Source organism: Anabrus simplex, chromosome 3 (assembly GCF_040414725.1).
Source record: "Anabrus simplex isolate iqAnaSimp1 chromosome 3, ASM4041472v1, whole genome shotgun sequence".
Classification (NCBI taxonomy): domain Eukaryota; kingdom Metazoa; phylum Arthropoda; class Insecta; order Orthoptera; family Tettigoniidae; genus Anabrus; species Anabrus simplex.
The window spans coordinates 237,033,169-237,049,914 of record NC_090267.1 but is presented as its reverse complement, the minus strand read 5'-3'; the positions used below and the strand labels follow the sequence as shown (position 1 = coordinate 237,049,914).

General features: G+C 38.2%; 1 protein-coding gene across 1 annotated transcript in view; it reads right to left on the bottom strand.

Annotated features, from left to right (window-relative positions):
• Positions 1-202: 202 nt before the first annotated feature.
• LOC136866186 (mediator of RNA polymerase II transcription subunit 25) overlaps positions 203-16,746 on the bottom strand; it is a 106,285-nt gene continuing 89,741 nt past the window's right edge. The window contains exons 6-7 of the mRNA XM_068226643.1: positions 8,628-8,738; positions 203-848 (exon numbers count right to left, since the gene is read on the bottom strand). Coding sequence (XP_068082744.1) covers positions 8,700-8,738 — 39 coding nt within the window. The 3' untranslated portion in view covers positions 203-848; positions 8,628-8,699. The remainder of the gene's footprint in view (positions 849-8,627; positions 8,739-16,746) is intronic.

The window sequence follows — 16,746 nt, the reverse complement described above, 5'->3', positions numbered from 1 at the left end:
ATGTGCACTGCATAATTTTTATTGAAAACATGTGGTAGCAAGTATATGGGACAATTGGAAAAGGAAGATACAGATAAGTGTGTCATTACTCCAGGAGAATGGAACAATGGTCTTATAAGGATTGATAGATCTAAAGTAGGTGTACACAGATCAGGAGGTAAAGCTCGTAAAATAAGGGATACACTCCAAAGATATTTCAATACTCCTGGATTTGTCCCATGGCAATGGGAATTTATTAAAAGATATAAATACTGATAGGCCTTCTGTACATAGTGTAAAAATGTAAACTTTGATTACACAACTGAGAAAATGTTGGTTTGATGTGTGATTTTTACAAAATTTGGTCTAAATTGTAAAAGTGATATACTATAAAACGAAAATATTACTTGTAAGAATGTGTTATTTTTAGAAAACAGTTATTTCTGACAATTTTCTCTTCTCGTTCTCTCTCTCTCCTGTAGGTCCTCTTCCTGTAAGGAGAGCAGTACATCTGAAATCTGCTTTTTTGCTTTCAAAACCAATTTCCTGTTTTTTATACTTTTCAGTGTTATGGAAACTAGTTCCCCTAGGACATCCAAGTCACCTTTTACTTCTTTACTTTTTCTTACATTCTCAAGAATGTTTTGTATTTTGTTAAGAATTTCTGTTTCTTGTGTGGTCATGTCTCTGTCGCTCTTTCTTTTTTTAGTAGATCCTCCACTGGTGGATGGAGTGCTGCTACTTGATGGTAAAATACTGGCAATGGTTACAGGCTTCAGATGTTCATTTGCATCTTTAGGAACCAGGCATTCTTCAATCACAGAGGAGTCTTCAAAATCAGGGGAAAATGTCTGAGACTGAGACTCGTCCTAAAATGAAAAGGAAAAGAAATGTGGAACATGCTTTTCATGCTTTATTCTCTATTATTATTATTATTATTATTATTATTATTATTATTATTATTATTATTATTATTATCATCATCATCATCATTATTTACAGCACGTATTTTGATTTGAAACAATAACAAGGCTATATCTAAGACTGCACGTGATCACTGTAGCCTCTATGCACTAGTGCGTTTATGGTCACAGCTTCAGCAACTGCGAGGCTGACAAAATTTCCCTATCAAAATATGTCTCCCGATTTGAACAAGTGCATCTTTTAACCTCATGAAAATAATAAACTAATTAACAATATCAAGCAGTTTTGACAATTGTATGTATGTTGGGGATATGTGATCATATTACACCATAACTATATATTTAAACTGACTCCTTATCCCCCACACACAATTACACAATTTAGTAGTCGTGAAAGTCTACGTTTTTAAGATGGAACAATTTCCTTACCGTCACTATGTCATCATTGCTATTTTGCTTTACGTCGCACCAACACAGATAGGTCTTATGGCGACGATGGGACGGGAAAGGCCTAGGAATGGGAAGGAAGCGGCCGTGGCCTTAATTAATTTGCCTGGTGTGAAAATGGGAAACCATGGAAAACCATCTTCAGGGCTGCCAACAGTGGGATCCAAATCCACTATCTCCCGGATGGGAGCTCACAGCTGCACGCTTCTAACCACATGGCCAACTCGCCTGGTACTATGTCATCAGAAGCTGGTACCAAACTCACTTCTGCATTACAAGTTCCTCGCCTAGAAAGAACATGTTCTGTTAGAAAACGCAGCTTTTCAAAATACCAGATTGTGGGCTTATAAATTTGCACTGAATCTGTTCCACAAACTTTTCATTTTCATCATTATGTTGCTAGCAGTTAAAGGTCTAACCTCACTCAATGCACATGCAATTCTTTCCAGAGCTTCTTTTCAGGTACGCTTATTATGGTAGTGTGGAGACTTGGTGTTATATAAACAAGTCTCTTCTTTGTAGGCACCGATTAAACATTCTACTGCCAGCCTGTTCCACTCCACTTTATCACACATAAACACTGACAGAACTATTTCAAGTAACCTGTACCAAACTGCAATGGCTAAAAAGATGGCACAAATTTGGCGCCATTTGTTGGCATGTAGTCTACATGCAAGTCATTGCTTGCCACCAGATGGTAAACAATGTTGATGTTCAGACGAGAACATTGTGTTATTGCGCCACTTCTTGCGCAAGAAATGTTTCCGTATGTATAGGGCTTTAAGGAGGCACTACTGTGCCATATCTTGGCCATCTCTATATGTTTTGAGACGTGAATGCTATTGGTCTCTTGAGGTTTCCAACATGCTTTATTGCGGGCTGATTAAGGTAATTTAACCTTTTTTTTTTTTCCCGATCTCTTTCTCCCTGTTATTTGGGGTTGGCCTCGTGGACCATATTTGTTTTATATCACCATGTGGCATTGTGGTTAGCCACTATTTCTTTACTCTCCGTAGCTCGTCTTTGTTCTTTCTGTTGTTGCCCATGTAACGTTATTTATATAAGCTATGTTTTTCTTTGTGTCACAACTCTGTACACTGTACTATCACTGAGTGTCTGTATTGCGTGAATGAGCTCTGTTGCACTTTGGATGTGTGTTATGTGAACTTTGTTCTACGGTTCATGTTGTGGAGATCTCTATCTTATTACTCATGTAACAATTTGCTCTCCGATATCCCCACTATGTGGTTGGGTATTGGAAAAAACAAGTACATGGGAAGTTTGTGCTGCTTTGGCATTTGAGTTATATTTGAGAGACGTATTGATAATGTGATTTGTGCCTCCGATCTTGTATGGGTTTGACATCGCATATCCGTGTGAGACATTTATGAACCGTACTTCTACATTTTGCATTTTTTTTCTGACCACTGTTATCTGTTATAGGTTCCCTGTTCCTTGGACCCTTTTAATCTATTGTATAAGTGTTTGAATGTGAGATATGTAGGACGCGTATCATATTGCCTAGTTGTGTCATTTGTTCTTATATTTGCATTTTCTTGGCCACTTGCACTTTTGTGTGTGTATGTGTTCCCTTAGCAATGCCAGGCACAATGCTTGCGCGTGACCCTCCTCTTTTTATTTTTCAAATCTTCGGTCCAGCCATATTTTATCTCTCTATCTTTTGTTGAAGTTCGCTGGAAACCATATTTGTGAGTTGCCTTTCATTTTTATGACCGTGTTTTGCGATCTGTAAATACTCGTCCTGTTAATATGGATATCAAATGATATACAGTCAAAACTGGTTAAGACGTCCCTCTCTAGCATGTTTCCCCGTTTATTACGCCATTATTCCGAAGTCCCAGGATGTGTCCTATTAAATACATGCTAAAGAAAGCTGGATAGCACATTTACGACAACTGGCCTGGGTAAGGATTTGGTAGAGAACTTAATTTCATGGTGCCGCAGCGCGGTTACTTGTCGGCCTACAGCTGCAGGGAACGTCAGTCCCAAGCCAGCCTCATTATCTTTGCGCCTGACGTGTTTGTGCTTAATTTTACATTCGTGAGGCCTCTTTCAGATGGCGTGGGTTGGACCCGCTTCCGCGCTTAGCCACCGGTCCACCTAGGCCTAAACTAAGAAATGATTGTTCAAACAGAATCTTTCAGATGATGCGTGGGCGGAGAGTAACAGTGCGCGAGAGAAATGTGGCGAGTTCCGGTCCCACGCCCACAGTTACTTGTTATTGGATATTAGTTTTTATGCATATCATCATACACAGCGGATCGGCTGTGCTGCTCGCGACATCAGTACTGCGACCTGTATCAGAAACCGATAGTGTACCTGTAAGGAAGCAGAAATGGATTTAGACGATAAAAAAAGTAGGCCCGCTTTCACCCATTTGACATATTTCTCATTTTCAATTTAAAAGTTATTTGTGTGTTTTTTCTTTTCCTGTGTGATTTACAGTGGTTGTTATGGAACCTGAATTAGACACGAGAATTAAATAACTTTAATGTCAGAAATACCAGTGGTTTCGTGTTTTGGAAAGCGTGATAGCATATAGACACGTTATTGAGAGAGTATCCTCAAAATTGTAACCATCTCCTTCTCTAACAAAATGTAAAGGACATAGCATGTGTGAATTATTTTTATATTTTCTTAAATGTAGAAGGTAAACGAAGACTATGATAATCCATATTTATTACCCACACTGAAAAGAGTGTTGAAAAGGATCCGCTGGAAAGCGCGGGGAGTTTTGCACTACTCGACCCGTTGTGTGTGTGAGTCAGCGGAAGCAGGTGAACCCGCACAAACACACGGGCACGTTTTACTCCCGCATCGCCTGAAAGAGGCCTGAGTGACTTGTGTATGTAAATTAGGCCTACTGTACTTATGTGTGTAACAATGTACGTAAATTAGGCCTATTGTACTTACGTATACAGCTGACATGTTGGTACTTAATTTTACGTTCGTAAATGAATTGTGTAACAACGTACATAAATTAGGCCTACTGTATTTAATCATAGTGGTTTGCAGGACATTCAGTTGTGGAGAAGAAGAAAGCTAGACAGTTTATAGATGATGAAAAATTAAAGTTTATTGAGAAAGTGGATGCTAAACCACATATGAAACGTGTGCAAATTGCCCAGATGTTGAAGCAAGTGTGATACCAGGTATAACTTGGAAACAATATTCTCTCACCCATGAGCAACTAACACAAATATCGAGCTTGAACGATGATTATTATTATTATTATTATTATTATTATTATTACTACTTGTATGTATAGCTATGAAGTGCTACATCCATTTAGTATTAGTATGATTATATATATATTTGCGTTAGGCCCTCTAAGGAGCACGTAGAACCATTAGTTAGCATTCTTCTTCTTGTTTCTCTTATCCTCCCAAAACTTCTTCATCCTCGCTGCGAGTCTGTCGTCTTTCTTGAGTCCATGCCTCCTGGAGTTTCAAGTTTCTTGTACATTGTCTGGCTGCAAAGCTGTGCAAGTTAATTTTGTGTTTAAATGTAGCCCGTGTAGTTGTCAGTGGGTCAACGCCGACTTCTGCGAGATCTTTTTGGGTGTCAGCAAGCCACCATACTTTATTTTGTCGGGTTCCACTGATAATGAGGAAGATTTTCTTAGTTAGTCGCGAGTCGTCCATTCGTGCTAGATGTCCGTAGAATTGCATACGTCTTTTCCGGGCGATTGAAGTGAATCTTTTGGTCAGCGAGTAAAGTTCTTCCGAGCTTTTCCGCATCCATATTCCATCTTAGAACTTTGGTCCAAATATTTTCCTAAGTATTCGCCGTTCCATTTTCTCGATGTCATTAATATTGATGGTCAGTGTTGATGTCTCAATCGCGTAGAGTGCTTCAGGAAGAACTACTGTATGGTAGTGACTTAGCTTGGCTTGGATGGAAAGGGATTTCTTATTGTAGATATTCCAGGTGACTGTGTAGGCTTAACGTAATTTTTCGGCATGGGTTTTGTTGGCTATCCTGTCGTTACCAGTGCTTCCGATAATTTCACCTAAGTACTTGAAATGTTTAACTCATGTGATATTGCCATATTTGGTCCCAACTGATTCCACACTGGTGTTCTTGGAGTCCATGTATTGTGTTTTCTCATATGATATTTGGAGGCCGGTCTTAATAGCAATCTCATGCAGATTCTCAAGAGCGGTTCTGGCTTCCTCGGGAGTGCGGGTGATTATTGCTAAGTCGTCAGCAAAGGCAAGACACTTAATATTGATTCGCTTATCTCTCGTTCCCATACTTATCCCGTGTACTACTTTCTCCCATGTTCTAACGATCTTATCTAGTACAAGATTGAACAGCAGTGGAGATAATCCATCACCCTGCCTCACGCCTGTTCTTATCTCAAATGATTTGGAGATTTCGCCCATGAATTTCACTTTAGAAGTTGTGTTAGTTAAAGTCTGTTGGATTAACTTCGTTGTTTTGTTGTCAACACCATATTCATGAAGTACATCTAATAGGGTGGCACGGTCAATCGAGTCGTAAGCTTTTTTAAAGTCAACAAAAGTGACCACTGTTCGAATTGACTGGCGATGTTGGAGAATCATCTTGAGTCTGAAGCCCGCCTGGTATTCTCCAATCTTCCATTTTATCTGTCGTTCTAATCTGGTATGATTATTATTATTATCATCATTATTTTACGATTATTATTAGTATTATTACTTGTATGTATGGCTGTGAAGTGTTACATCATGTTAGTATTTGTATTATTATTATTATTATTATTATTATTATTATTAGTACGATATGATTTGCTAGATATGTGCTAGTCACATAATATTAATACATATTTGAGTCACTGGGTATTCTAAATGTAAATACTGTAACACTTTTTATTTAAATGATGAACCTTCATTATTGTCAGCATAATTGCATCTATGACATCGGAGTTTAAATGTTTAGCTTGACTATCATGTATACAATATCGTGCATGAGCGGTGTCTCGATTCCGCACGACATCATGAACCCGTACAACTTTCCACAGCAACCGAGTGGTAAGTCCCAGTTTTATATGGTTATGAAGGAGCAGTAGAACACTGGAAGTTCAAAATACTCATGTCTTGGTCGTGATCAGTTGATAACACTAAAATAGTTCAATTTTGCAGTTCATGTTCACCTGTCTGATATTATTTTCAATGCCCTGAGGGGAGTAAATTAAAATTTTATCATATTTATTTCTTACATAGTATTCCCCACCCGGTTACTTATTCCTCGTAAATTCATTTCCGAGTAAATCTCCAATTTACATATCGGATCACTGTGTAAGCAATGCTAGGAATTTGACAGAGTTTTTATAATGGATTGAAATTCTCTCCACAGCCAGGATTTGTATCCGGGTTTTCAGCCACTGGGGTTGACAACTTTGCTGATCTATCAGGGAAACCATGTGAAATGAGAGTGATTTTAATGTATGTACAGAGAAATTTATGCTCAGTCTTTTTGAAAGACAAGGCCCGACAAGGCCCCTTATCAGTTGGCTCATATAGAAGACGCAGAAGGCTGCATGGAACTGAAGAGGTATACAAACAAGAAATTACAGTAGATACATACATGTAAGAAAAACAAGTGAGATTAAATACACTCACAGATGCATATATATATATATATACAGGGCAAACATCTGAAATGTTCATTGCAATAACTAGACTACTGTTAAAGATATGGAAAATTTGCTTTCAGTTCTAGTTCTTTCCAAGGGACCTAGGACCAGGCTTGAACTACTTTTCCAGGATGTCAGTGTCTGCTGAGTTACCAGAACTAACTTCATTTTTAAACAGAGCCACATTGGTTTCTACCACTAATAAAGAGACATGGACAATGTAAATTCAAGGATGTGATTATTTTCAAAATCCAAGAAGTATTTCTTGAGGAAATGGAATGTTTTCAACATGCTTGTTTGCCAGCTTTGAGCTGCCCTTTTCAAATAAATATTGTTCTTATGTGGCATTGTGTATGTTTTTTCTTAAACTGTTACCTTTGATAATGTTAAAGGTTTAAATTATGCAGTATTTTCATAGTGTATATAAGGACAGAGTAAAGCAAATATCTAATAATCAGAAATTGTGGGAACTGTATATCAGGAGCTTGTGAAGTATGCATAGCACGTGCCGTAGCCACCTATTTAGTGATTCATTTTAATAGGATGATCCACAACTGGCGAATGAAGCACATGTGAAGACTTTCCATTTTCTGGATAAGCACTTGTCACATTTTAAAAATAATCACACCTCTGAATTTGAAATGCCCATACTTTAATTCTGTTCAAAAAACAAAGTTGGTACCCTTATCTCAGCAGATATTGACACCATGGAGAAATATTGTAAGTTTTATTGTGAACACTTGGTAACATTAATAAAAGTGAAAACAGATGTTTTATATCTTTTACTGTTTACAAGTTATATAAGGTGAACATTTTAACTGTCTCACCTTGAATATAAATATACACCTGTAACTGATTTTAGTAAGAATTTGTTTTACACAAATACAAGGGATTAAAATACTCTCCCTGGTAGGGGTAGAGGTATACATTGTAGACTTCCACTGTAATTCCTTCTGCTACATGAGTCAGGTGAGGGAAAATGTTTAGCAGAATATTACATTTTAAATAGCCAAAGTTATGAAGCTTAGTACATAATTAACTTTCTCTTGTTTAATAAGATTTCTTGATTTAAATTTATGGTTATTTTTTTGCCATTGTGTCATTACAACTGAACAAAATCTTGTTGAAAGTTCCAGAAATGAAGTAAAGGAAAAATGAGACCTAGCAGGTAAAAAGAATTTATAAAGAACAAGGACAGTTTTCCATTTTGTTTCAAAAAGAAGATTGTAAAGAAAGGAGCTACTTATATTTGACTACTGAAATAAAAGTGCTCTTTATGTAAATTAAGTACTGGAGATGGAAATCACATGTAAGTTCAAAACCAAAAGAAATTAATGAATTTGTTATGTGATCACTGTACAGTCTGTTTTCTGCATGTTATTGAAACTAATAAGGAAAACATGAAACAATCCATCAATACCAAAAAAAAAGTAGAATGTGTGGTTAAATGCATTTTTTAAAAGGGGATTAAAGACAAAAATATTCACACTGAATGTTGTACTTGTAAGAAAGCATCCAGGCAAAAATGACCACAAAGAATGTTTTTGAATATGGACACTGGAATAAAATCAAATAAGTGTAGTGTTGCAAGCCATAAATATTAAATGTGAGGCAGAACAAAAATAACCGTACTGTACCTTAAGCTGTCCGCTCATCATTCCTTGACCCCGGAGAGGACCACTACTACCCCCTGGCTGCTGCTGCTTCTGCTAGTTAGCTCCAGGTCCACCTAGATGTCGTTCATTGCTCTGAAAGGTATACCATAGATTTTAATCATTGTTTACATACTGAATTTAACCCATGAGAGATGGCACAGGGTACTTTATGATCCATCACAGATTAATTTTGTTGTAGTTTCCATATTTTATGACATACAGGCTGTAACCATTGCCTACCTTCACCCACATTCCTTCTCTCTTATCTAGGAGCAGTAACCTCCTAATAGAAGGAATAAAGTCGAAGAAAGAGGAACAGTGTTATTGTCAGGCCATGTTGCAAAATAGCTGCTCCTGTCTTGAGAGTTCTGCTCCAAAAGAAAGTAACTATCTGACTAGAGTTTTTATTGATCATTACAAATAATTTGAGTTAAGAAAAACAAGGAGCCATCTCTTCTACAAATTGTTGAGAAAGAAATAAAGTTTGGGTGGTGAAAATAGTGAGAATAAGGAAAAGAACTATTAATAGCAAAAACTGATAGCGATACAGAACAGAGTGCAGAAGAGGAGGAAAATGTATACCTTAGTATACCTCTTTGAAAACAAATGTGTATTCTTACTGGAAAATATGGTATTACAAAGTGGATAATTACAGTGAGCCCACAAGACTGTGACTCATTTGTAGAGTGTGAAACCTACAGTAAGAAGTGTGTTATCTGCCATTTTCCTGTTTCCCAGAATCACAATTCGATTCAACGATTTCAACATCCTTCCCTTCTGTACTCATTAGCATAATGTAACTAGTTATTTTACTCATTTTAAGCAATAATTATGCTGATTTAACTTAGATTTATTCAAAACAACTCAAGTGAACACCTGCCAACACTTGCCTGTTCCAGAGCAAGTATAGAACTGATAAAATGATTGGTTGGAAGCCATCAAAAGTGAATGCAACTTTTTGTTTCCAGTTGCATACCATCCAATAAAACCTTAAACAGGAAACTAGGGTACCGACATATGAATAATCAAAGCTAGAAATTCAATTCTTGAACACAGTACCATCTACCAGAATATCTTCAATACATTCTGTTGTCAACAAATCACAGTTTTTTATTAACTTACAAAATAAGGAGCCAGTAAAGCATACAAGCATTTATTCAAGATGGCAGCGTGTGCAGTGCAATACTCTGAAAGTGCTATAATCGCTTTAGATAACTCTCCTGGATACCTGGAAAACAATTCTATTGGAAAACCTATTGGTGAGTGAAAAATGTACTCTTACCTGTTTGACGTGGTGCAGTGCTGAAAGTCTGGGGATGGCAGCCATAGGTCCGCCACGGCGAAGGGACGGGAGGGGTGTTGTCAGACTGCCTGTAGCTAATCGGCCACTGCTGTGCTTGGCACTTGCCGTAAGTGGGGACATCGAAGTAAACCCGGGTCCACAACAGTGCACAATTTGCAGAAATAGTGGTAGGAGGAACCAATTATTTGTCCACTGTAATAATTGTTCGCTAAAAGGCCATAGAACCTGCGCAAAACTCTGTGTCTAAATTCAGAAAAATAAAGAACGGTTCCCGTATATGGTTATGCTGGCAGTGTGAAATGCCTCCATTATCAGACTCGTTCTTTACAGTTACCAGTGATACGCCCAGTGACTTAGTAAATAATTCTGAATATACATATGTAAATAAAAATCTATCAATTTTTGCCTTCAATGCTCACAGTATTATGTGACCCGGATGGTTACAAAATATCCACGCATCGCTTGAAAGTCTTGACCCGACTACTGTATGTGTCAATGAGACGTGGTTGTCCAGCAAAATTAATGACTCAGAAGTGTTCCCTGACTCGCTGATATTGTTCCGTAAGTAGCCTACGCAGTGGCCTCCACGGTATGCACTAGCCATGCATCTTGGTAGGTGTGCTAGGTACCAACTGATGAGCCCAACTTAGCACACAGGGACGAAACACTGGCAACCAGGAATGAGTTAGCTGGAAAATTTATAATGTTCAATAACGGACCATCTATATTGGTATTATAAATTTAATCATTCGAGACAAATATTTCAGATTCCCTATGGGAATCAACATCTATATCAGGACAGATCGCACCGCTCTGCAGGGGGAGTTCTAATTGCAGCCAAGCCAGAATGTCATCCAAACTCGAGTTCATCACCTGGAGACAGCAGCCGAAGCACTGTGGGTGGAAGTGACACGCAAACACAAATTCCTTATTGGATCAATTTATCGCGCCCCTAAGTCGTCACCAGAGATGAACAATGAACTAATTCTCTCTCCCTTTCTCGCGTACAACATGTACACCAAAATGACGATGACATTTATACTGATATATATGATACATATGTTGATTCCCGTAGGCAATATCATCTGATGGCCAAGCAGGTATCAATTTTTGGTGATGAGACGAGTCTATCATGGTGTACTGGCACTGCCGGTGGCTACAATTAACCTATGTAGTAGCCTCCACGGTATGCACTAGCCATGCGTCTTGGTAGGTGTGCTAGGTACCAACTGAGGAGCCCAGCCTAGCACACGGGGGCGAAACGCTGGCAACCAGGAATGAGTTAGCTGGAAAATTTATAATGTTCAATAATGGACCATTTATATTGGTATTGTTGCCATTTATATTGTCGGTGATTTCAACCTAGAAATTACGAGGTCCAGAAATGCTGCACCTGTTCTAAATAAACCCCTCGCCTATAGATTCCTTTCCGCCTTCTACGATTTATTCCTTCATCAGTTAATGTTCGAAGCCATGCGTATTACGCAAACAACACACTCAACCCTTGATCTTTTCCTAAGTAACATACCACAGTCCATCCAATCCCTTAAAACTATTCCTGGATTCTGTGACCATCAGGCAATTCTCGCAACACTGACCCATATAAAACCATCCTCCAAACTCCATACCAGAACAGCTTATAATTTTTCTCGAACAAACTGGAACGATCTATCCACTTTACTATCCAACCGCCTCCCCGTTCTCACCTCAGATTTCACCGGCAGTACTGACATAAACAAGATAATGTAAGACTGGAAGAAAATTTTCTTCCAATGCGTAGAAGAAATCACACCAATAGTAAATATAACCAGCAGACAGAAATCCCCATGGATTACCAAGAAGATAGTGCGAGAGATTCGAAGAAGGGACCATTTGTACCAGAAATGGAAAAGAAACCCAACCGATTGTGAGCAGGAGAAATACAGGCTGGCTAGGAACAAGGCTAAACAATCTATCAGAGATTCCTACGATTCTTACATCCACAATCTCAACACCAACTCCAAGGAACTCTGGGCTTTTCTCAGAAGTAAAGGTTGAAAGAGAGCTCCATCTGTATTTAAACATAACGGTACGGCAGTCTCCACACCACAAGAAATTGCAGACCCCTTCAACAGGAAATTTAAAAGTAACATCAAGGACAACATCTACCCCTCTCTTCCCTCTAACCAACCTGTATTATTTCTCAACAAATGAAGTCAAGAAGAGCCTTCTGAAAACAAGACCTCATGCCGCGACTGGGCCGGACCGAGTGCCAGCAAGAATTCTCAAGAATTGTGCAGTCACCTTGGCGCCCTCTCTTTGCGCTCTCTTCAACTATTCCATTAATACCGGGTCTGTGCCTATGGAGTGGAAAGAAGCCAACGTAGCGCCGGTTTTCAAAGATGGAGATAAGGAAAACGTAGATGATTACCGCCCAGTTTCTATAACATCAGGGATTTGTAAATGTATGGAACGTCTAGTTGCTAAATGTATGTTGGATTTTCTGAAGGAGAGAAACCTGTTGAACTCAAACCAGCACGGCTTCATTCCGGGAAAATCCTGCACAATACTTTTAACAAAAGTCATTGATTACTGACTGACAGTTCTCTTTGGAGTAGACTGATGTCTCACAAATAGACTGTGTGACTCTGGACTGGAGCAAAGCTTTTGACCAGGTGTCACATCAAAGACTTCTGTTAAAACTTAGCAACTACGGCATTCAGGGTAAACTGCTGTCATGGCTGAGGTCATTTTTGGTGGGTCGAACGCAAAGTGTTGTGTATGGAGGAGCCAAATCAGACCAAACCACAATTATTTCTGGAGTAATTCAGGGCAGTGTGATAGGGCCACTCTTGTACACAATTTATGCTCTCGACATACCGGATGTGTAAATTCAACCATGGCGTAGTATGCCGATGACACAGTCATTTACAGAGCCATGTAAAACAGTGATGATATTGTACAATTCCAATCGGATCTCCATAGTATAGCTCTGTGGTGTGAGGTAAATAAAATGTATATAAATATTACGAAGTGTAAATATATAAGATAAGCAGAGGTAGACAACCTCTCCAGAACCAACCTACTCTATGTGGAATCCAACTGCCGACTTCTAACTCCAACAAACTGCTCGGTATTCACTTTACGGACTATCTGAAATGGAATATACATGTGGAGGAAGTGAGGTGTAAGGCATACAGAGCGCTAGGTTTTGTCCGTAGATGTCTCTCGGGAGGAAAAAGTAAAGCCCCACGAATGGCTTATATTTCCCTAGTGCGGCCCATACTACTATAGGCCTTCCTTCCTGGCATCCAACGACAATGGAAAATATAAGAAAACTAGAGGGTATCCAGTGACGAGTAGAACGTTTAATTAACAAACACATCCCCTTAAACACAGCCAGGTCATTGCCACCAGTGAACTTGTTATTTACACAAATAGACGTAGCCATCCATAGGAAATCCCTGACAGACAACACACACCTCTCCCCTTCCCACTGCATGCAGCTTAATTACCACTCTATTAAAAGAGGCCAAGGAGTTACTCTTGTCCCTCCCTTCACTAGAGCAACCTCATATTTTAATGGGTTTTATGCAAGATCTGCTCGTACCTGGAACCTGCTACCATCTGAGTAAAGCTGCCCCCTTCCTCACTTCCTCCGTGAAGTAAAGAAAATGCATATGTAAATAGAAACCCATATGTGATGCATATAACTTGTATAAATTAGAATTGCAAGAAAGATGGGTGCATGTAACAGTTGAATGTGGGTGAATGTGTATGCATGCGCGTGTGGGAGTGTTTGTGAATGAGTGTGTATACTGGGGTATGAGTGAGAATATAAATGGCTGGGTCTTCTTACTCTAATATTTTAATTATTCTCAATAATAATAATAATAATAATAATAATAATAATAATCATAATAATAATAATAATAATAATAATCATACAAAGAAAAAGAAAGAAACCCAATGTCTTATCATCATCATCATCTTGTCTCATTAGTTAAGTAATTGTTCCCTGTGGAAAATAATTCTCTTGATTAACTCTTCTCGACATTGTATTTAAAATTCATTGAAGGAAACGGGTAAATCTGACTGTCACTGAAACCAGAGAAATTGGTTGAATTTATCACCCAAGATGGGATAAAGCGAACATGCTTTCCTTTTAAGGTATAGGGACTATTTTAATGTGTACCATGAACTAATGACTGTAAAAAGTTTCAACTTTGCAGTGATGTGCTAATTTAGCTTTCAGTAAAAACAAATTTAATTACATTCAATCAATCAATCAATCAATACTGATCTGCATTTAGGGCAGTTGCCCAGGTGGCACATTCCCTATCTGTTGTTCTCCTAGCCTTTTCTTACACGATTTCAATGATATTGGAAATTTATTGAACATCTCCTGTGGTAAGTTATTCCAATCCCTAACTCCCCTTCCTATACATGAATATTTGCCCCAATTTGTCCTGTTGAATTTCAACATTACTTTCATATTGTGATCTTTCCTACTTTTAAAGACGCCACTCAAACTTATTTCGTCTACTAATGTCATTTCATGCCATTTCTCTGCTGACAGCTCAGAACATACCACTTAATACCAATATAAATGGTCCGTTATTGGACATTATAAATTTTCCAGCTAACTCACTCCTAGTTGCCAGCTTTGGGAATCAACATCTATATGACATACCACTTAGTCGAGCAGCTCGTCTTCTTTCTCCCAGTTCTTCCCAGCCCAAACTTTGCAACATTTTTGTAATGCTACTCTTTTGTCGGAAATCACCCAGAATAAAATCGAGCTGCTTTCCTTCGGATTTTTTCCAGTTCTTGAATCAAGTAATATTGGTGAGGGTCCCATACACTGGAACCTACTCTAGTTAGAGTCTTACCAGAGACTTATATGCCCTCTCCTTTACATCCTTACTACAACCCCTAAACATCCTCATAACCATGTGCAGAGATCTCTATTTACAATCCCATTTATGTGATTACCCCAATGAATATCTTTTCTTATATTAACACCCACATACTTACAATGATCCCCAAAAGGAACTTTCACCCCATCAACGCAGTAATTAAAACTGAGAGGACTCATTCTTATTTGTTAAACTCACAACCTGACTTTTAACACCGTTTATCGTCATACCACTGCCTACTGTCCATCTCACAACATTATCAAGGTCATTTTGATGTTGCTCACAATCTTGTAACATTTATTACTTTATACAGAAAAAAATCATTCACAAAAAGCCTTACCTATGATTCCACTTCTTTACTCATATCATTTATATATATATATAAGAAAACATCAAGGTCCAATAATACTGCCTTGAGAAACTCCCCTCTTAATTATTACAGGGTCATATAAAGCTTAGCCTACTCTAATTCTCCGAGATCTATTTTCTACAAACCCATTCAGTCACTCTTTTGTCTAGTCCAATTGCACTCATCTTTGCCAGTAGTCTCCCATGATCCACCCTAGCAAACGCTTTAGACAGGTCAATTGCGACACAGTCCAACTGACCTCCTGAATCCAAGATATTCTACTATATCTTGCTGGAATCCTACAAGTTGAACTTCAGTGGAATAACCTTTCCTAAAACCGAACTGCCTTCTATCGAACCAGTTATTAATTTTGCAAACTTGTCTAACATAATCAGAAAGAATACTTTCCCAAAGCTTACATGCAACACATGTCAAATTTACTGGCCTGTAATTTTCAGCTTTATGTCTATCATCCTTTCCTTCATACACAGGGTTTACTATAGCAACTCTCCATTCATTTGGTATAGCTCCTTCAACCAAACAATAATCAAATAAGTACTTCAGATATGGCACTATATCCCAACCCACTGTCCTTAGTATATCCCCAGAAATCTTATCAATTCAAGCTGCTTTTCTAGTTTTCAACTTTTGTATCTTATTGTAAATATCATTATCATATGTGAATTTTAATACTCTTTAGCATTAGTCACCTCCTCTATCTGGACATTATCCTTGTAACCAACAATCTTTATATACTGCTGACTGAATACTTCTGCCTTCTGAAGATCCTCACATACACACTCTCCTTGTTCATTAATTATTCCTGGAATGTCCTTTTTGGAATCTGTTTCTGCCTTGAAGTACCTATACATACCCTTCCATTTTTCACTAAAATTTGTATGACTGCCAATTATGCTTGCCATCATGTTATCCTTAGCTGCCTTCTTTGCTACATTCAATTTCCTAGTAGGTTCCTTCAATTTCTCCTTACTACCACAGCCATTTTTAACTCTATTTCTTTCCAATCTGCACCTCCTTCTTAGTCTCTCTATTTCTCTATTATAATAAGGTGGGTCTTTACCATTCCTTACCACCTTTAAAGGTACAAACATGTTTTCACATTCCTCAACAATTTCTTTAAACCCATCCCAGAGTCTGTTTACATTCTTATTCACCGTTTTCCACCGATCAGTTACTTTTTAAAAACTGCCTCATGTCTGCTTTATCAGCCATATGGTACTGCCTAATAGTCCTACTTTTAAAACCTTCCTTTCTATCTCATTTATTTTTAACAACGACAAAAACAGCTTCGTGATCACTAATACCATCTATTACTTCGGTTTCTCTATAGAGCTCATCTGGTTTTATCTGCACCACATCCAGGATATTTTGCCCTCTCGTTGGTTCCATCACTTTATGAACCAGCTGTCCTTCCCATATTAACTTATTTGCCATTTGTTGGTCATGCTTCCCGTCGTTCGCATTTCCTTCCCAATTGACATTTGGTAAATTCAGACCTCCCGCTACAATCACATTCCTTTCCATGTCAAT